This window comes from Melospiza georgiana, chromosome 1 (assembly GCF_028018845.1).
Source record: "Melospiza georgiana isolate bMelGeo1 chromosome 1, bMelGeo1.pri, whole genome shotgun sequence".
Lineage (NCBI taxonomy): Eukaryota > Metazoa > Chordata > Aves > Passeriformes > Passerellidae > Melospiza > Melospiza georgiana.
The window spans coordinates 399245-419627 of record NC_080430.1 but is presented as its reverse complement, the minus strand read 5'-3'; the positions used below and the strand labels follow the sequence as shown (position 1 = coordinate 419627).

General features: G+C 71.5%; 2 protein-coding genes across 2 annotated transcripts; one reads left to right on the top strand and one right to left on the bottom strand.

The window, feature by feature from the left end:
* Positions 1–210: 210 nt before the first annotated feature.
* On the bottom strand, positions 211–3845 carry LOC131089723 (basic proline-rich protein-like). Its single transcript, XM_058034598.1, has 5 exons — positions 3046–3845; positions 2737–2987; positions 2549–2686; positions 2378–2461; positions 211–914 (listed from the first exon to the last, which is right to left on the bottom strand). The coding sequence occupies exons 1-5, from the start codon at positions 3843–3845 to the stop codon at positions 211–213; spliced, it is 1977 nt and encodes a 658-aa protein (XP_057890581.1).
* Positions 3846–7798: 3953 nt separating this feature from the next.
* On the top strand, positions 7799–19954 carry NOS3 (nitric oxide synthase 3). The gene is given in 24 exon segments (XM_058045402.1): positions 7799–7895; positions 8727–8818; positions 8901–9042; positions 9275–9414; positions 9917–10091; positions 10733–10834; positions 11232–11426; positions 12084–12157; positions 12233–12377; positions 12508–12612; positions 13021–13088; positions 13172–13288; positions 13876–14050; positions 14170–14229; positions 14231–14300; positions 14728–14806; positions 15195–15382; positions 15857–16035; positions 16385–16595; positions 16888–16975; positions 17385–17506; positions 18461–18609; positions 19280–19474; positions 19822–19954. Coding segments are annotated over 23 exon segments (2958 nt in total). The 5' UTR covers positions 7799–7895; positions 8727–8762; the 3' UTR covers positions 19945–19954.
* The last annotated feature ends 429 nt before the right edge of the window (positions 19955–20383 follow it).

Here is a 20383-nt window from a genome sequence, read left to right as displayed (position 1 = left end):
CCCTTGAGCCAAGGACGGCGCCGCTCGGGGGGGCCCGGCCCCGGCACCGGCACCGGGGGGGCCCTCCCGGCCCGCGGCCGGCCCCCGCCCGCCCCGGTGCGGCGGCGCTGCGGGGCCGGGGGGGTCCGGGGCGGGAGCCGGAGGGGGCGGCGGGGCCGAGCCCCCCCGCGCTACCCGCCCGGTGCGCGCCGCGCCATCGGCCTTATTTAGTCACGGAGCGGCCGGGGGGGACCGGGACCCGCCCCGCGCGCTCGCCGCCGCTCGGAACAGGTCGCAACGGCTCGGCTCCGCTCGGAACGGCCGGGCTGAGCCGGGCTCGGCCGGTTCGGTGCGGCGGGGTTCGGCCCGCTCCGCTCCGGTTCGGGTCGGGTCGGTTCGGCTGGGTCGGCTCGGCCCGGCCCGGTTCGGCTGAGCTCGGGAGGGCTCGGCTGGGTTCGGCGCGGTTCGGCCGGGTTCGGCTGTGCTCGGCTGCACTGGGTTCGGCCGGGCTCGGCTCGGCTCGGCTCGGCCCCGTTCGGCTGCGCTCGGGCGCGGCGCGGCCCGGCTCGGGCGGGCTGAGTCCGGCTCGGTTCGGCTCTGTTCGGCTCGGTTCGGTTCGGTTCGGTTCGGTTCGGTTCGGTTCGGTTCGGTTCGGTTCGGTTCGGGCGGGTCCCTGCGCTCGGCCCGGCCCGGCCCGGCCCCGCGGGCGCGGCGGGCGCTGCGTGTTGACAGCGGGGCCGGGGCGGGGCCAGCGCGGGCGCAGCCAATGGCCGCGGGGGGGCCCGGGACCCCCGCCCCGCCCCGCCCGGGGGCGCCCAGCGCGCCCTTGGCCACGCCCCGCCACGGCCACGCCCACCGGCGCCGGGCCACGCCCCCTCCCCGGTTCCCCGCAACGCCCCGCGACCCCCGGGGAACGCTCCGGTCACAGCGCCGCTCTGCAACGGGGCCACGCACCCGGACAGGTGGGACACGGGGACACGAGGACATGGGGACACCTGGGGACACCGGGACATGGGGACACAGGGACATGGGGACACTGGGTCACCAGGACATCGGGACACTGGGACACACGGACATGGGTACATTTAGACACCAAGACACCAGAATAAAGCGCAGTGGGATGCCGTGACACTGGGACAGCGAGATATGGGGACGTTGGCACACAGGACAGTGGGACACAGGGACAGTGGGACACAGCGACACGGGGCCACGTGGGGCTGCAGCAGAGCTTCCCGGCACAGCCCCAGCTGGGTCTGGGGGAGCCTCCCGCCCCAGTCCTGCCATCCCGGCCCAGCCTAACCCTCTTCCCAGGCTGGTTCCAGCATCAGCCCCAGTACCAGCCCCAGACCAGCCCTTGCCCTAGGCCCGATCCCAGCCTAATCCTGATCTCTATCCAATCCTACTTCTAGTCTCTGTTGCAGTCCTAGTTCTGTCCCACTCCCAGTCCTGTCCCATCCCAGTCTCGGCCCAGACCTCATCCAGTCCCTGTCCTGTCCAGTTGTGGTCCCAGTCCCAGTCTAGTCACAGTCCCGGTTAAATCCTAATCCCAGTCTTCTTTCTAGGCCAGACCCAGTCCAGTCTGGTCCCAGTACCAGTCTCCATCCAGTCCAAATCTCAGTTCCAGTCCAGTCCAAGTCCCAGTCCCAGTTCAAACTCCAGCCCTGTCCACTTCCAGACCAGTCCAGTTCCTTCACAGTCCAGTGCAATCCCAGTTCACTCCCAGTCCGTTTCTGGCCCAGTCCCGGTCCCAGTCGCAGTCAGAGATCGGCCCCAGCCCAGTCTGGGTCTCAGCGCCGTCCCACTCCAGACCAATCCCCGTCCCAACCACGGTTCTGGTCCCAGTGCTGATCCCAGTCCCACGTCAGCCCAATCTGGTCCCAGTTGTGTTCCGGCCCTGGTGTCGGTCCCGGTCAGAGCCCCGTCCAGCCCCAGTTCCGGTGCCGGTTCCGCTCCGTTCCAGCCCGCTCCCGGTCTCCTCCCAGCCCGGCGCTGCCCCGGATGCTCCCGGTCTCTGTCCCAGGTGCTGAAAATGGCTCCGCGGACCGGCCGGGGTGACCGGACCCGAACGGACCAACCGGACCCGAACGGGCCCGAACAGACGGACGGAACCGGCTGGGCTGGCTCCGCCAACCGGACCCGACCGGAACCGGCCGGTCCCGACCTGTGCGGCTGGACCGACCGGCTGCGAGCGGCTCTCAGTGCCAGGACCGGACCCGACCGGACCCGAACGGGCGTGAATGGACCGAACGGACCGACCGGGACCCACCGGACCCGAATGGACCGACCGGACACAAATGGATCCACTGGGCTGACGAGACCGACCAGGTCCGAACAAACGTGACCGGACAGAGCAGAACAAGCGGGGCTGAGCCGAGCCGGGCGGGGGGCTGTGGGGTACGGGCGGGTTCTGTGGGGTACGGGGAGGGGCTGTGGGGTGCGGAGGGGTTTGTGGGGTGCGGGGGGGCTGTGGGGTACGGGGGGACTGTGGGGTAGGGGGGGTTTCTGTGGGGTACAGGGGTCTGTGGGGTAGGGGGGGTTTCTGTGGGGTATAGGGGTTTCTGTGGGGTACGGGGGTCTGTGGGGTACGGGGGGGGCTGTGGGGTACGGGCGGGTTCTGTGGGGTACGGGGGGTTTCTGTGGGGTACGGGGGTCTGTGGGGTGCGGGGGTCTGTGGGGTACGGGGGGTTTCTGTGGGGTACAGGGGGGGCTGTGGGGTATGGGGGGGGGGCTGTGGGGTACGGGGGGGCTGTGGGCTACCGGGGGAGCTGTAGACTCTGTGGGGTACGGGGGTCTGCGGGGTGCGGGGAGGTCTATGGGGTACGGAGGCTCTGTGGGCTACCGGGGGAGCTGTAGGCTCTGTGGGGTGCGGGGGTCTGCGGGGTGCGGGGCGGTCTATGGGGTACGGAGGCTCTGTGGGGTACGGGGGGAGCTGTAGGCTCTGTGGGGTACGGTGGGTCTGTGGGGCTGGACGAGGCCGAGGCACGGGGGGCGCTGTGGATTTGGAGGGGCTGTGGGGCGGGGGGAGCTGGGGGGGCTCAAGGCCTGACCCCCATCACCCCCGCCCACCCGAGGCCAGTCCCGCCCCCGGGCAGGGCGGGCGATCCGCTCGGTGGGCGCTCTGCCGTGACCGACAGGCCCGGCCCGCCCCACGGTGATGGAACCGCGCCCCGTGCGGGTCCCTGCGGCGCCCCCGGCCCGGCCGTGCCCCCGCGCCGTGCCCCGGGGCCGCCCCGCGCCTCCCGGTGCCCCCGCCCCGCTCTCCCCCGCAGGAAGGAACCGCCGGGCCGGCACCGGGCGCGGTTTCCCGTCGCTGCGTGAGCCGCGGGCTGCGCCCCTCCTCGGCCGCCGGGGGTCTCTCCCGCCGGGATTCGGGGGACCCGGCACCCCCTGCACCCCCGCACCCCAACAGCGCCCCCGTCCCGGACCCCCGCCCCGCGACCCCCGCGACCCCCGCCCCACTCCGGGGTCACCGCAGGACCCTCCCCGCCCGCAGCTGGGGTGGGCCCGCCCCACCCTCGCGGGTTCCCAGGGCCCCCCGAGGGTCGCGGGGCGCAGCCCCCCCAGCCCCGGCTGGCTCCCCCAGGGGCGCTGACCCGGGGGTCCCCGGCAGCGCCCAGCGCGTCAATGGCCGGAACTGGGTGGAAGCAGCGGGAAGTGGGGGGGTCCCGCAGGACATCCGCCCCACGGCCGGGGGCCTGGGGGCGGCCCGGGACCCCCCGGCCCCGGTGAAAAGGTGTGTGTGGGGGGGGTACAGTGTCCTGCAGTGGCCAGGGTGGGGGTCCCTGCCACCACCGCGGCCCCCCAAGGGCTGCTGTGCGTCCCCCATGAGCGCTGTGGGTGCCATCGCTGTGTCCCCAGGGGGCCATGTCCGCCCCGGCGCCATGTGTGCGTTCCCCTGGCGCCACGTGTGTGTCCCCAGTTCCATGTCCCCGCGGGTGCCATGTCCTCTTCAGTGCTGTGTCCCCCCTCTGGGTGCCATGCGTCTCCCCCAGTGCCATATATCCCCCCCAGTGCCATATATCCCCCCAATGCCATATATACCCCCCCAGTTCCATGTCCCCCCCAGTGCTGTGTCCCCCCTAGGTGCCATGTGTCCCCCAGTGCCCTATATCCCCCCCAAGTCCATATATCCCCCCAGTGCCATATATCCCCCCAGGACCATATATCCCCCCAATTCCATACATCCCCCCCAGCGCCATATATCCCCCCAGTGCCATATATCCTCCCAGTGCCATATATCCCCCCCAGTGCCATATATCCCCCTCAGCTCCATGTCCCCCCCAGCTCCATGTCCCCCCCGGGTGCCATGTGTGTTCCTAAGTCCCCCAAGGGCCATGTCCCCCCCGTGTCCCCTCTCCGGGTGCCATCGCTCCCTCCCCACGGCCACATGCCAGGGGCCCGGGGCAGATGGGGTTCCTCTGCCCCCGCGGGGTCCCCGGTGTGTCCCAGCCGCGCGGCGGTGACGGTGGCGGTGGCGGTGCCCATTGTGTGCGGGGCGGGGGCGTCACGGCCTCGTCACCACTTCCCCGGGCAGTAGGAAGCGGGAAGCGGCCGCTCCCGGCTCAGAGGGGCCGCGATGGGGAACCTGCCGGGGGTCCTGCCCGGAGCCCCCCGCGCCTGCCCCGGCCTCGGCCTCTGCTCGCGCCCGCGCGGCCCCGCGCCCGAGGACCCCCCCGGCCCCGCCGCCCCCGCCGCTGTCACCGAGCCCCCCAGGTAGGAGCCCGGGTGGGACGGGGAGAGCGGGCTGGGAAGGACGGACGGGGCCGTGGGGCACCGGCACTCACCTGCCGCAGCTCCGAGCCTCGGCGGGGACCCCTCCTCGCTCGCGGGGACCTTCGCACATGGCCCGAGCCCACCGGAGACGTGTCCCGGCCGTGGGGATGTCCCGGCCGTGGGGATGTCCCGGCCATGGAGGTGTCCCTGCTGTGGGGATGTCCCCGCCATGGAGGTGTCCTGGCCATGGAGGTGTCCCTGCTGTATGGGTGTCCCGGCCGTGGAGGTGTCCCGGCCATGGAGGTGTCCCGGCCGCAGAGGTGTCCCGGCCGTGGGGATGTCCCCGCCACGGAGGTGTCCCTGCTGTGGGGATGTCCCCGCCATGGAGGTGTCCTGGCCATGGAGGTGTCCCTGCTGTATGGGTGTCCCGGCCGTGGAGGTGTCCCGGCCATGGAGGTGTCCCTGCAGTGGGGATGTCCCGGCCGCAGAGGTGTCCCTGCTGTATGGGTGTCCCCGCCATGGAGGTGTCCCGGCCGTGGGGATGTCCCGGCCGTGGGGGTGTCCCGGCCATGGAGGTGTCCCTGCTGTAGGGGTGTCCCCGCCATGGAGGTGTCCCGGCCATAGAGGTGTCCCCACGGTGGAGGTGTCCCTGATTCCCCGGTGGGGTGGCTGGCGTGGGGCACTGGGGCAGAACACGGAGCCCGCCGGCAGCAGAGCGCTGTGCCCGCTGCCCGAGGCGTCGTGACAGTGTCCCCTGTCCCACGGCATGGCCCGGGGACCCGCGGGGCTGCGCTGGGCCGAGCGGCATCTGGGGGCACATGGGGGACATTTGGGGAGGGGTCTGTAGGGCGCAGTGGGGATGGAGGCGCGGGGATCCCACGGCTCGGAGGGGCTCGGAAGGGACGGGCATGGGACGGGGGCGTGTCGTGTCCCCCCCCCGCGGTGGCCCGGAGCCCGCTGTGACTCATGGCCATTGTTCGCGCTCACACGAGGGCCAGGAACGCCCCGCGCCCCCTCCGCCCTCTGACCCCTCAACTCCTGACCCCTCCGACTCAGCCCCCCATATCCTGATCTGCCATTCCCTCACTTCCCAGATCAGCCCCCCATCTCCTGTTCCCCTGTCCCCTGAATCCCCGCACCCCCTGATCCCCCGTCTCCTGTTCCCCTCACCCCCTGAGCCCCTCAGCTCAGCCCTCATCCCCTGACCCCGCACCCCCTGACGCCCCCAGCTCAGCCCCCCATATCCTGATCTCCCATTCCCTCACTTCCCAGCTCAGCCCCCGTCCCCTGATCCCCGTACCCCCTGATCCCCCCAGCTCAGCCCCCCAGCCTGTGGCCCCCGCTCCGAGGCCCCCCCATCCTCTGAGCCTCCCCATCCCCTGCCCTCCATCCCCTGCCGCTCCCCATCCCGCGGGGGTGCATCGGGACCCCCAGCAGCACCAGATGCTGGGGGAGCCCCCGGCCCTGCCCCGCTGTCCCCGCCACAGCCCAGGCCCCGCTCCCCTCCCCGGTGCCCTCCCATCCCGCACCGAGGGGTCGCGGTGCCCGAGCCGCGGGAGCAAGTACGGAGCGGGGCACGCGTTGTTCCCCGAGCCTCCCGACACCCCCGGCTGGGCCCCCCGTGCCCGGGCAGCTCTCAGGGGTGCCCCGTGTCCCCCCCACAGCCCTGTGCCCTCTTCCCCGGCCGAGCCGCCCCGCTTCGCCCGCCTGAAGAACTGGGAGACCGGGAGCATCAGCTACGACACGCTGTGTGCCACGGCGGGACAGGTACGGGGCATGGGCATGGCTGGGGGGTACGGGAGCGGCTGGGGGGCACGGGCATGGCTGGGGGGCACGGGAGCGGCTGGGGGGCACGGGCATGGCTGGGGGGCACGGGAGCGGGGTGTGCAGCTAGGGGGCACGGGAGTGGGGACACAGGCATGGGGACATGGGCATAGGGGCACGGGAGTAGGGGCACGGGGACACGGGGACACGGGAGCAGGGTGTAAGGCTGAAGGGAAAAGGCGGGTGGAGGGCAGGGATAGCGGCAGGGGACGGCGGTGCAGGTTGGGTTTGCGCACTGGGGGGCTGCGGGACAGGAGGCAGATGGGGGGCGGTCGGCGGCAGGGCTGGGCTGCAGGTTCGTGGGTGACAGACGCGGGCGGGGCAGGGTGCGGGAGGGGACGCCGGGACGGGGGCTCAGCCGGTGCCCCCAGGAGCTGCCCTGCTCGGGGCTGCGCTGCCTGGGCTCGCTGGTGCTGCCGCGGCCGCTGCCCGCCCCCACCCCCGAGGGGACGCGACCGCCCGAGGAGCTGCTGGAGCTGGCCCGGGACTTCATCACCCAGTACTACGTGTCCCTGCGGCGGTGAGCGCGGGCGGGACCCCGCAGCGGGCACGGGCACCCCCAGAGAGGGCACGGGCACCCCCACAACGGGCGCGGGCACCCAGTCATCGAGCACGGGCACCCCCACAACCGGCATGGGCACCCCGCGGCCCTGGTGCACACGCAGCCCAGCCCCAGCCCTGCCCCGGGCACCCCATGGCCCCATCTCCACCCCAGAGCACCCCACAGCCTGGACCTCCCCTGAGCCAGGGCAGCCCACAGCCCCAGGGCACCCCACAGTCCCACCCCTGCCCAAAACACCTCCCATCCCTATCCCTGTCCTGGGACACCCCCAAACCCACCCCACAGCCCCAGAGCACCCCACAGTCCCACCCCTGCCCAAAACACCTCCCATCCCTACTCCTGTCCTGGGACACCCCCAAACCCACCCCTGCCGCAGAGCACCCCCAGCCCCGTCCCTGCCCAGAGCACTCCACATCCCCACCTGCACGCCAGGGTACCCCCCATAGATCCTGAGGTGCCCTGGGGTGCCCCATGTCCCCGCCTCTCCCCCAAAGCACCCCCAGATCCCCCATCCCTGCCTGGGCCATCCCATATCCCCATCCTTACCCCAGAGCACCCGCACCCCTGTCGCTGCTCGGCCCCCCAACCCCCGAGGGTGCCCGTGTCTGGGGGTGCCGGGGGTGCTCCCGGCGGCTGCTGACGGTGCCCCCGCAGGGAGAACTCGGCGGCGCACACGCAGCGGCTGCGGGAGGTGGCGGCGGACATCGCGGCCTCGGGCTCGTACCGGCTGCGGGAGCCCGAGCTGGCGTTCGGCGCCAAGCAGGCCTGGCGGAACGCGGCGCGCTGCGTGGGCCGCATCCAGTGGAACAAGCTGCAGGTGCGGGAGCCTCGGCCAGCGCAGCCACGGGGACAGCGAGCACCTCAAACCCCGGGGGACACCTCAAACCCCGGGGACAGCACACACATCAAACCCCCGGGGACACCGCACACATCAAACCCACGGGGACAGCACACACATCAAACCCCCGGGGACACCGCACACCTCAAACCCCCGGGGACACCGCACACTCAGCCTCCCGGGGACACCGCACACATCAAACCCCTGGGACAGCACACACATCAAACCCCCGGGGACAGCACACACATCAAACCCCCGGGGACACCGCACACTCAGCCTCCCGGGGACAGCACACACATCAAACCCCGGGGACAGCACACACATCAAACCCCCGGGGACACCGCACACATCAAACCCCCGGGGACACCGCACACCTCAAACCCCCGGGGACACCGCACACCTCAAACCCCCGGGGACACCGCACACTCAGCCTCCCGGGGACACCTCAAACTCCCGGGGACACCAAAGCAGAGACAGCCCAACTCACCCCACCCCAGCTCACCCCACAGGCACCAACACCCCCATGGTCACCCCCACACCGCGGGGACCCCCATCCCATGCCCCATGTCCTGGGGTGACCCCCACCCCACCCGACAGAGACCCTGCCTCGCACCTGTAGCACAGGACCCTGACTCACGGAACCCCATCCTGCGGGACCCCGGTTCCACAGGGAGCTCCCGCCCCAATGAAGACCCCACGGCACCCCCGCCCCATGGGGACCCCTCCCGAAGGATTGGAGCCGCAGATTCCCCCGGGGGCTGTCCCATCCCGGCTGCCCGCAGGGGTCCCCACGCCCCCTGTCCCCCGCAGGTGTTCGATGCCCGGGACTGCGCGGGGCTGCCGGAGATGTTCAGCCTCCTCTGCTCGCACATCCAGTTCGCCACCAACCGCGGCAACATCCGGTGAGCATCCCCCGGCCCCTCCCGGCGCCCCCCGGCCCCCGCGGCCGCAGGGTGTCCCTGACGGCCCCCCCGGCCCCCCCAGGTCCGCCATCACCATCTTCCCCCCGCGGGCTCCGGGCCGCGGCGATTTCCGCATCTGGAACCCGCAGCTGATCCGCTACGCGGGCTACCGGCAGCCCGACGGCTCCGTGATGGGAGACCCTGCCAACGTGGACATCACCGAGGTGGGGGCACCCCTGAGCCCCCAGAACCCCTCAGCGCCTCCCCAGCCTCCTCTCTTCACTCTCCATCCCCACCTCAGTGTTCTCGCCACGCCGCCCTCCGTTCCCACTCCATCTCTTCCTTGTCCCCCCTCATACTGCTCCATCCCTCTCCATCCTCCCCATCCCTTCATCTCCCCCCAATGCCCGCGCCCCCAACACCTCCTGGAGGCCCCCCTGACGCTGTCCCCCCCAGCTCTGCATCCAACACGGCTGGACCCCCGGCGGGGGCCGCTTCGACGTGCTGCCGCTGCTGCTGCAGGGCCCCGACGAGTCCCCCGAGCTGTTCCCGCTGCCGCCGGAGCTGGTGCTCGAGGTGCCGCTGCACCACCCCACGTGAGTGCGGCTGCGACCCCGGAACCCCCCGGGCCAAGGGACTGTCCCGGTGGCCGGGCTGGGGTCACACGGGGCCACCCCTGGCGAGGGTCTGGAGAGGGGATGGGGCGGGGATGAGGGTGGGGACAGGGAGCAGCCGTGGGGTCTGGAGAGGGGAAGGAGGGGGGGACAAGGATGGGACACCGCGCTGGGGACACGGAACGGCCGTGGGGCTTGGAGAGGGGACGGAATCTGGGGAACCGCGCCGGGGACAGGGAGCAGCCGCGGGTCCGATCCCGTCCCTGACGGGCCCTGGAACGCCGGCTCCTTCTCGGGCTGGGATGCCGGGTTGTTGAGCCCCTCCTGGGCTGGGTGCTGGAGTACCGGGGTGCTGATGCCCCCTGAGGGGCCGTGGGTGTGTGACCCTCCCCGGGTGGGACGCGGGGGTGCGATGCAGGCCGGGTGCCCCCTCGGGGGGCGCTGGGGCAGTGTGGGTGTGCGGGAACCCTGACCGTGCCCCCAGGCTGGAGTGGTTCTCGGAGCTGGGGCTGCGCTGGCACGCCCTGCCGGCCGTGGCCAACCTGCTGCTGGAGATCGGGGGGCTCGAGTTCCCCGCGGCGCCCTTCAACGGCTGGTACATGGGCACCGAGATCGGCTCCCGCAACCTCTGCGACCGCCACCGCTACGACGTGCTGCCCGTGAGACCGCGGGGACCGCGGGGCTGCGCTGGGACCCCTGGGATGGCTCTGGGACCCCGGGGCTGCACGGGGACCCCACTGGGACCGCGGGGCTGCGCTGGGAAACCGGGGCTGTGCTGGGACCCCTGGGGCGGGAGTGGGACCCCACAGGGACCCCGGGGCTGCACTGGGACCCCGGGACAGCGCTGGGACCGCACAGGGACCCCTGAGGCTCTACAGGGACCCTCGGGTTGCACTGGGACCCCACAGAGACCCCCAGAGCTTCACTGGGATCCCGGGGCTGCACTGGGACCCCACAGGGATGGTCCTGGACCCCCCCTGGGACTCCACTGGGGTCCCCCCACGACCCCTCCTGGGAGCCCCCTGGTAGTCCCCAATATTTCCCTTGGGACCCACACTGAGCTCCCCTGGAACCCTCCAGCGACCCCCACTGGGACCACTCTAGGACCCCCTTCAGGCCCATCCAGGGACCCTCATCAGAACCCCCCAAGACCCCCACTAGGACAATGCTTGGATCACTCCTGGGACCTCCCCCAGGATTCCCCACAGAGCCCCCTGGTACCCCGAGCAGGACCCCACTAGGACCCCATCCGGGACGCCTCGGGGACCCCCTGGCCGACCCTGCCCTGCTGCCCCCGCAGGAGGTGGCCCGGCGCATGGGGCTGGACACGGGGACCAGCTCGTCCCTCTGGAAGGACCGGGCGGCTGTGGAGGTGAACGTGGCCGTGCTGCACAGCTTCCAGGTGGGACCCCCAGCGCCGGGACCCCCACACTGCTGGGACCCCCACACTGCTGGGACCCCCACACTGCTGGGACCCCCAGAACCAGGACTCCCACACTGCTGGGATCCCCTGTGCTGGGACCCCCACACTGCCGGGACCCCCTGTGCTGGGACCTCCACGCTTCTGTGACACCCCGCGTTGGGACCCCCACACTGCTGGGACCCCCACACTGCTGGGACCCCCCTAATGGGACACTCTCAGGGCCACGGGATCCCCCCGTCCCTGTGGCCCCGTCCCCAGAGCAGCCCCCGTGCCCGCGGCCGCTGTCCCCGCAGGTGGCGCAGGTGACCATCGTGGCCCCCCCATCCCTGTGCCCCCCATGTCTGTGCCCCCGTGCCCACGGCCGGTGTCCCCGCAGGTGGCGCAGGTGACCATCGTGGACCACCACGCGGCCACCGAGTCGTTCATGAAGCACCTGGCGGCCGAGGGGCGGGCGCGGGGCGGGTGTCCCGCAGACTGGGCCTGGATCGTGCCGCCCCTCTCGGGCAGCCTCACCCCCGTGTTCCACCAGGAGATGGTCAACTACCAGCTGAGCCCCGCCTTCCGCTACCAGGTGGGACCCCGCCCCGCAGGTGTGCCCCAGAGATCTGCCCCACGGATCCTGCCCCACAGGTCCTGCCCCACGGATCCTGCCCCACGGATCTGCCCCACAGATCCTGCCCCACGGATCTGCCCCACAGGTCCCGTCCCACAGCCCCCTCCTGCTGCGGGGTGTGGGGTTGGACCCACAGACCCTCCGTGCCCCCCCAGCCCCTGTGCCCCCTGCCAGGGCCGGAGGTGCAGCCCCAGGGCACTGAGCCCCCCGGTCAGCTGGCAGTGAGGCCCCTGGAGCCCCCAGGACTCTCTGGGACTGCCCAAATGGGCACGGCTGATCCGTGCGGGACCCCCAACCCTCTGCATCCCCCTGCACTGGCACCCACCCCACAGGGGCACCCCCAGCAGCAGGACCCCCCTGGGACACGCCAGCCCCAGCTGGGCTCTCCCTCAGCCCCTTCCAGACCCCCAGGAGCCCTCACGACCCCCATGACCCCTATTTCACATTCTGGTACTGGGTGGGTCCAGCCCCTCACGACCCCCGACCCCTCTTCCCCACAGCCAACCCCTAATCCCCAATCCCACACACCCCAATCCCTCCCCTCACAATGCCCCTCCAGACCCCCTGCCCCACAGCCACCCCTCCTGCCCCACAACTGCCCTGTCCCGCCCCCAGCCCGACGCCTGGAAGGTTTACGTGTCCAAGGGCACCACTGTCACCCGGAGGAAGACCTTCAAGGAGGTGGCCAAGTAGGTGCACCCCAGGGCTCTGGGGATCCTACGGGAGTTCTGGGGACCCCGTGCTGACCCCGCGGTGCCCCGCAGCGCCGTGAAGATCTCGGCCAAGCTGATGGGGCAGGTGATGGCACGGCGCGTCAAGGCCACCGTCCTGTACGGCACCGAGACCGGCAAGTCGCGCACCTACGCCTGGAACCTGTGCCAGCTCTTCCGCCGCGCCTTCGACCCCAAGGTCGGCACGGAGGGCACGGGGGCAGCGCTGGGGCGGCTCCCCTCGCCCACCGCCCCACAAAGGGCCCGGGGGGGTTGGGGGAGAGGAGGAGCAGCGCTGGGGGGGATCCTGACCCCACCGTGCCATCAAGGTGCTGTGCATGGATGAGTATGACGTGGTGGCCCTGGAGCACGAGAGCCTGGTCTTGGTGGTCACCAGCACGTTTGGGAATGGGGACCCTCCAGAGTGTGCTGAGGTACGGGTGGGATAATGGGATAATGGGATAATGGGATAATGGGAAATGGGATGGGATGGGATGGGATGGGATGGGATGGGATGGGATGGGATGGGATGGGATGGGATGGGATGGGATGGGATGGGATGGGATGGGATGGGGGTGTGATAGGGATGGGACGGGATGGGGTTGAGGTTGAAGATGGAGTAGGGCTGGGGATGGAGATGGGATGGGGTGGGATGGGGTTGAGGTTGGAGATGAGATGGGGCTGGGGATAGGATGGGATGAGGATGGGGTGGGGATGGGATGGGGTTGTGATAGGGATGGGGATAAAAGTGAGGATGGGGTGGGATGGATAGGGGTTGAGGTTGAAGATGGAATAGGGCTGGCATGGGGATGGGACGTGGGGGTGACATCCTGCCCCCACAGAGCTTCTCCAAGGCGCTGATGGAGATGACATCGCCCTACACTGGCACCTCCCAGGCAGAGCCGCCCATGTGAGCACTCTGGGGGTCCCGGGGGGTCCCTGCAGGGCTGGGGCAGGACCCCCTGACCCCCCTGACCCTGCTCACACCCCCAGGAGCTACAAGCTGCGCTTCAACAGCGTCTCCCAGTCCGACCAGCTCGTGTCCTCCTGGAAGAAGAAGCGGCGGCAGCTGAGCAACACAGACAGTGCAGGACACCTGGGAGCCCTGCGGTACCGAGGGCATGGGATGGGCACGGGGTGGGCACGGGGTGGGCACAGGATGGGCATGGGGAGGGCAGGGGGTGGGCATGGGGTGGGCATGGGATGGGCACGGGGTGGGCACGGGGTGGGCATGGGATTGGCACGGGGTGGGCACAGGATGGGCATGGGGAGGGCACGGGGTGGGCACAGGATGGGCATGGGATTGGCACGGGGTGGGCACAGGATGGGCATGGGGAGGGCACGGGGTGGGCACAGGATGGGCATGGGATGGGCACGGGATGGGCACGGGGTGGGCACAGGATGGGCACGGGGTGGGCATGGCCACAGGGATGGGCTCGGGATGGGCATGTCTGCCCTGCAGGTGTGGGTGGGGGCAGGAGCTGCCCCGAGGTGCCCCCGTGACCCCCTCATGCAATGGCCCGATAATGGCCAGAGCCCTTTGGGGATCCCCCCCAGTGCCTCCCCGCCCAGGCTGGTGGTGCCCAGGCCGGGGGTCCCGGGCACACCCCCGCACCCTGGGCACCCTCACCCCCCGCTGCCCAGGCTGGGGTCCCGGGCACACCCCCACCCTGGGCACCCTCACCCCCCGCTGCCAGGTTCGCGGTGTTCGGGCTGGGCTCCCGGGCGTACCCCCACTTCTGCGCGTTCGCGCGGGCCGTGGACACGCGGCTGGAGGAGCTGGGCGGGGAGCGGCTGCTGCCCCTGGGCGAGGGCGACGAGCTGTGCGCGCAGGAGGAGTCGTTCCGCACCTGGGCCCGCCAGGTGTTCCAGGTACGGGGCTGGGGGGGGCTGGGGGCGCTGGGGGCCGCTCTGCAGCCGCTCCTCCCGGTACCGGGCTGGGGGGCACGCACCGCCCCCCGCCCGGCACCCACGGCCCCCCGTGCCCCCAGGCCGCCTGCGAGACGTTCTGCGTGGGGGACGGGGCGGGGGGCGCCGAGGAGCTGTTCGCCCCCCCCCCAGGGCTGGAAGCGCCAGAGGCACCGGCTGGTGCCGCAGCCCCAGGCCACCGAGACCCTGGCCGGTACCGACTGCCCCGGGACCCCCAGAGCCTGCGGGACCCCCCCGAGCACCGACCCCTGTGCCATAGCACCCCCCGAGCACCCTGGGGATCCCCTCGCACCCCACAGCTCTGTGGGGTCGGCCCCCAGCCCCCCAGGGACTCCTCCGGCCCTCTCGTGCCCTGCCCAAGACCCTTTGGTTCCCCCCAGCCTTCTCATGACCCCGTAACTCCCAGCCCCTCAGCCCCTCCTTGTCCCCCAAACCCCTGTTCCTCCCCTGCCCCTCTGTGTCCCCTCAGCGCCATCCAGTCCCACCATGTCCCCCAGCCCCACATGTCCCCCTGTGTCCCCTCCGTGTCCCCACCGTGTCCCCCCAGTGTCCCCATCCACCCGTATCCCCCAACCCTCCGTGCCCCCCGTGACCCCCCGTGACCCCCCCACGCCCCCCAGGGCTGTCCCAGCTGCACAAGCGCCAGGTGTTCCCCTGCTCGGTGCTGTCCGTGGAGAACCTGCAGAGTGAGGAGTCCAGGTGAGGTCCCCCCGCACGGGGATCGCCCCCTGCCCGCCCCGGGATCTCCCGTCCCCCTCCGCTCTCCCGGCACCCCGGGGTCCCCAAATCCGCAGGGCGCCCCAACTGCCGGGACCCCCGGGGCCGCTTTCCCCCGTGCCCCTGCCCCGTGTGTGCCCCCGTCCCGCCTCCCGCTGATCCTTCCCTCACCCTGCTCTTGGCACCTCCTGTGCCCCTCGCGCCACCCTGACCCCTCCTGCACCCCACTGTGCTCCTGGCACCCCCTGTGCACCCCTTGGCACCCCCCCGGCACCCTCCGTGCCCCCTGACCCCTCCCTTACCCCCCTGGCACCCCCCGTGCCCCCCGTGCCCCCTGACCCCTGGCACCCCCCGTGCCCGCTGCCCGCAGCCGGCAGACGCTGCTGGTGCGGGTGGGCTGCGCGGAGCAGGCGGGGCTGCCGCACCTGCCCGGGGACCACCTGGGCGTGTTCCCCGCCAACCGCGAGGAGCTGGTGCGGGCCGTGCTGGACAGGGTGGAGGATGCGCCGGGCCCCGAGCAGCCCCTGGGCCTGGAGAGCCGAGACGGGGACCCCGCCGGTACGGGGGGCACGGGGGGGCTGGGGGGACCCCGCCGGTATGGGAGACACGGGGGAATTGGGGGAACCCCTCGGGCACGGAGGGATTGGGGGAATCCCTATCACAGGGGGCTGGAGGAGATTCCACCGGTACCGGAGAGGGTCGGGAGGGGACAGGAGGGGGACAGGAGGGGGACAGGACAGGAGGGAACAGGAGGGGGACGGGGGGACACAGGAGGGGGTCCCACTGTCCCGGACCGCGGGAATATGGGGAGGGGCTGAGGATTGGGAAGAGGAAGAGGAAGGGGAAAGGGAATAAATTGGGGCAGGGGAAGAGAGAGGAAGGGGCTGGGGAAAGGAATAGGAAGGCAGTGAGGAAGAGGAAGACAAAGGGGATAGGACTTGGCGGGGGGAAGTGGGAGGGGAGGAAGACGGAGAAGAGGAAGGCCCTGGGAAGGACACAGGACAGAAGTGAGCCACAATCGCCCGTCCCCAGGCGGGTCCAGCCCCGGGCCCCGCTGGGTGCTGCAGCCCCGGCTGCCGCCCTGCACCCTGGCCCAGGCTCTCACCTTCTACCTGGACGTGGCGGCGCCCCCGACACCCCAGTTCCTGCAGCTGCTGGGCTCGCTGGCGCGGGACCCCGCCGAGCGGGAGCGGCTGCAGCGCCTGGCGCAGGTCAGGGGAACGGGGGGACCCTGCTCGGAGAGGGGCTGGGGGCTGGGGGATACGGGGGGGGCGGGTCCCCCTCCCTCTCTGACCGGGATACTGGGCTGCTGGGATGGCAGCTACCGCGCAGTCGGGATACCGGGATGCTGATCCTGTCCCTGGCACCGGGATGCTGATCCCCTCCCTCATTCCGGGATGCTGATCCGCTCCCTGATTCCGGGACATTGCCCCGCTGCCTCACTGGATCCCGGGTGCTGCCCCGGTCCCCGGGCCGGTGCCCGGCACTGGCGGTGCCCGGCGCTGGGAGTGCCCGGTGCCCGGCGCTGGGGTGCCCGCTGTGCCACTCTGGTGCCCGCAGGACGCGCGGCTGTACGAGGAGTGGAAGTGGTTCCGGTGCCCGACGCTGCCCGAGGTGCTGGCCGAGTTCCCGTCCGTGGCCCTGCCCGCCGCGCTGCTGCTCTCCCAGCTCCCGCTGCTCCAGCCCCGCTACTACTCCATCAGCTCCGCGCCCGGCGCCCACCCGGGCGAGATCCACCTCACCGTGGCCGTGGTCACCTACCACAGCGAGAGTGAGCGGGCCGGGGTGGGCACGGGCGGGGGGCACCTCCGGGGCACCTCCGGGGCCTCCAGGGGCTCCAGGGCACCTTCAGGGCACCTCCAGGGGCTCTAGGGCATCTCCAGCCCATCTCCAGGGGTTCCAGGGCACCTCCAGTGTTCCCAGCACATCTCCAGTGTCCCCAGAGCATCTTCAAATCCCCATCCGGGCACAGAGGAGTCCCCGGCCCTGCGGGGGCTCTGTGAGGGACTGCCTTGGGGCCGGCCCCCCAGCACAGCCCCACCGGCCCCCTCTGGTCCCTACAGACGGGCAGGGTCCGCTTCACTACGGCGTCTGCTCCACGTGGCTGGCGCGGCTGCAGCCGGGGGACACGGTGCCAGCCTTCATCCGGGGGTGAGGGATCGCTGTCCTGCCGCGTGTCCCTATACCTGCCATCTCTGTCCCCTGCCTGCCCTCCCTGTCCCTGCCTGCTCTCCCTGTCCTTGTCCCTGTCCCTGTCCCCTGCCTGCCCTCCCTGTCCCCTGCCTGCCCTCCCTGTCCCCGCCTGCTCTCTCTGTCCCTGTCCTTGTCCCTGTCCCTGTCCCTGTCCCCTGCCTGCCGTCCCTGTCCCCACCCTGCCCTCCCTGTCCCTGCCTGCTCTCTCTGTCCCTGTCCCTGTCCCTGTCCTTGTCCCTGTCCCTGTCCCTGTCCCCACCCTGCCCTCCCTGTCCCCTGCATGTCCCATCCTACCCTCCCGCCCCATTTCCCGTCCCCCCGGCCGGGTCTGGCCCCGAGCCCCCCCGGTGACCCCCGGCTCCCGCAGGGCCCCCTCGTTCCGGCTGCCGCCCGCCCCCGACACCCCCTGCATCCTCGTGGGGCCCGGCACCGGCGTGGCGCCCTTCCGCAGCTTCTGGCAGCACCGGCTGCAGCTCCTGCGCAACGGAGGTGGGACACGGGGACATGGGGGGCACAGGGGACATGGGGGACACGGGGGACATGGGGGACACAGGGGACACGGGGACACCGGGGGACACGGGGACATGGGGACACAGGGGACAGGGACACGGGGACATGGGGGGGCACAGGGGACATGGGGGACACGGGGACATGGGGGACACAGGGGACATGGGGGACACCGGGGGACACGGGGACATGGGGACACAGGGGACATGGGGGACAGCGGGGGACACGGGGACATGGGGACACCGGGGGACACGGGGACATGGGGGGGCACAGGGGACATGGGGACACTGGGGACATGGGGGGACATGGGGGGACACAGGGGACATGGGGGGGCACAGGGGACATGGGGGACACCGGGGACATGGGGGGACATGGGGGGACACAGGGGACATGGGGGACACGGGGACATGGGGACACAGGGGACGGGGACACTGGGGACATGGGGGACATGGGGAACACTGGGGACACGGGGCACACAAGGGACAGTGACAGGGAACACGGGGCACACGGGACACATGGGGGACAAGGGGAACACAGGGCACACAGGGCACACCGGGGACACGGGGGACACGGGGGATGCGAGGGGGACACAGGGTACACGTGGCACACGGGGGACACGGGACACACGGCTGGCTGGGGCAGGGGACAGGGGCCATGGGGGGCGCGGGAGAAGAGGATGGAGAAATAGTGACATGAGAGTGGGGAGCAGGACAGGGACAGAGACCTGGGGATGGGAGGGATGCGGGAGTGACATGGGGACATGAGCACGGGGACGTGGTGGCACTAGGATGGGGCACAAGAGATGTGGCGACAGTGACGAAAAGGTTGGGGACGCGGGGAAGGGGGAAGGGGATGGAGACTGGGGACACGGGGAGAAGGGGGCTGCAGGGCTGGGCCGAGCGGGGCTGTGGGACACGAGGCCGCTGTCCCCTGCAGGTGGCCCCCTGGGCCCCATGGTGCTGGTGTTCGGCTGCCGCTCCTCCGCCCTGGACCACATCTACCGCGAGGAGATGGAGGAGGCGCGGCAGCAGGGCGCGCTCAGCCAGGTGCTCACCGCCTTCTCCCGGGAGCCCGGCTGCCCCAAGGTGCGACCGGGACCGCGCTGCCACCGGGGGAACGAGCGGGGACCGAGGGGGACGGGCTGGGCTGGGCACGGAGCCGGGGACGGGCTGGGATGGGCACGGAGATGGGGACGGGCTGGGGTGGGCACGGAGCTGGGGACAGGATGGGGTGGGCATGGAGATGGGGACGGGATGGGATGGGCACGGAGCCGGGGACGGGATGGGATGGGCACGGAGATGGGGACGGGCTGGGGTGGGCACGGAGCTGGGGACGGGCTGGGGTGGGCACGGAGCCGGGGACGGGATGGGATGGGCACGGAGATGGGGACGGGCTGGGATGGGCACGGAGATGGGGACAAGGACAGGGTGGGAATGGAGATGGGGACAAGGACAGGATGGAAATGGAGAGGATGGAATGGGGACAGGCTGGGGTGGGCACGGAGCTGGGGACGGGCTGGGATGGGGACGGAGCTGGGGACAGGCTGGGGTGGGCACGGAGCCGGGGACGGGCTGGGATGTCCCACGGAGCCGGGGACAAGGACAGGGTGGGAATGGAAACGGAGGGGACAGGGATTGCCGCGGGACACGAAGCCAGAGCTGCAGGTGGCACAGACAAGGACAGGGACAGCACACCGAGGCTCAGGGCAGGGATGGGCACCGGGGACAGGCTGCCACGGTGCCCGTGCGTCCCCAGACGTACGTGCAGGACGTGCTGCGGGCACAGCTGGCGGCCGAGGTGCACCAGGTGCTCTGCCAGCGCGGGGGCCACATGTACGTGTGCGGGGATGTCACCATGGCCACCGAGGTGCTGCAGACCGTGCAGCACATCCTGGCCCAGGAGGGCCACATGACGCTGGGCCAGGCGGGGGACGTCATCAGCGAGCTGAGGGTAAGGGCCGGGAGCCGGGACACCCTGGGGACACCCGGGGGACACCCTGGGGACACCCCTGGGGACACACCGGGGACACCCTGGGAACACCCTGGGGACACCCTGGGGACACCCTGGGGACACGCCTGGGGACACACCGGGGACACCCTGGGGACACCTCTGGGGACACCCTGGGGACACACCGGGGACACACCGGGGACACCCTGGGGACACCCCTGGGGACAGCCGGGGGACACCCCTGGGGACACCCTGGGGACACGCCGGGGACACCCTGGGGACACCTTGGGGACACCCCCCGGGGACACACGGCGGGGGTGGCCGGCCCCGGCCTGACGCCTGTCCCGCAGGACAAGAACCGCTACCACGAGGACATCTTCGGGCTGACGTTCCGCACGCAGGAGGTGGCCCTGCGCATCCGCAGCCAGTCCTTCTCCCTGCAGGAGCGGCGCCCGCCGGGGCCCGGCCCCTGAGGCACGGGGACACGGGGACACGGGGACACGGGGACACCCGCCCGCCACCCCCAGTAAAGGTTTAGTTTTGATACCCCCGGCCCGACACTTCGGCTCCTGCGCTGGCACCGGGGGCAGGGGAGGTGGCACTGGGGAGGGACGGGCTTTGTGACACGGCCGGGGACACCTCCAGACACCGGGGGTGGGAAATGGGGGCAAAAGGACACGGACTGTGGCTCTGAGGGGTGGGACACGGGGGAGGGCCATGTTCCGTGGCTCCCACCTGTGTGGCTGCAGGTGAGCGCACCCCCTGCCAGACCCACTGCTGCCACCTGCCCAGAGCCCCCAGTGTCACCCCAAAGTGCCCCAGCCCCATCCATGGCATCAATGCCCCCCAGGACCCCCCGTGTCACCCCAAACTGCCACAGCCTCGTCCATGGCATCAATGCCCCCTGGGACC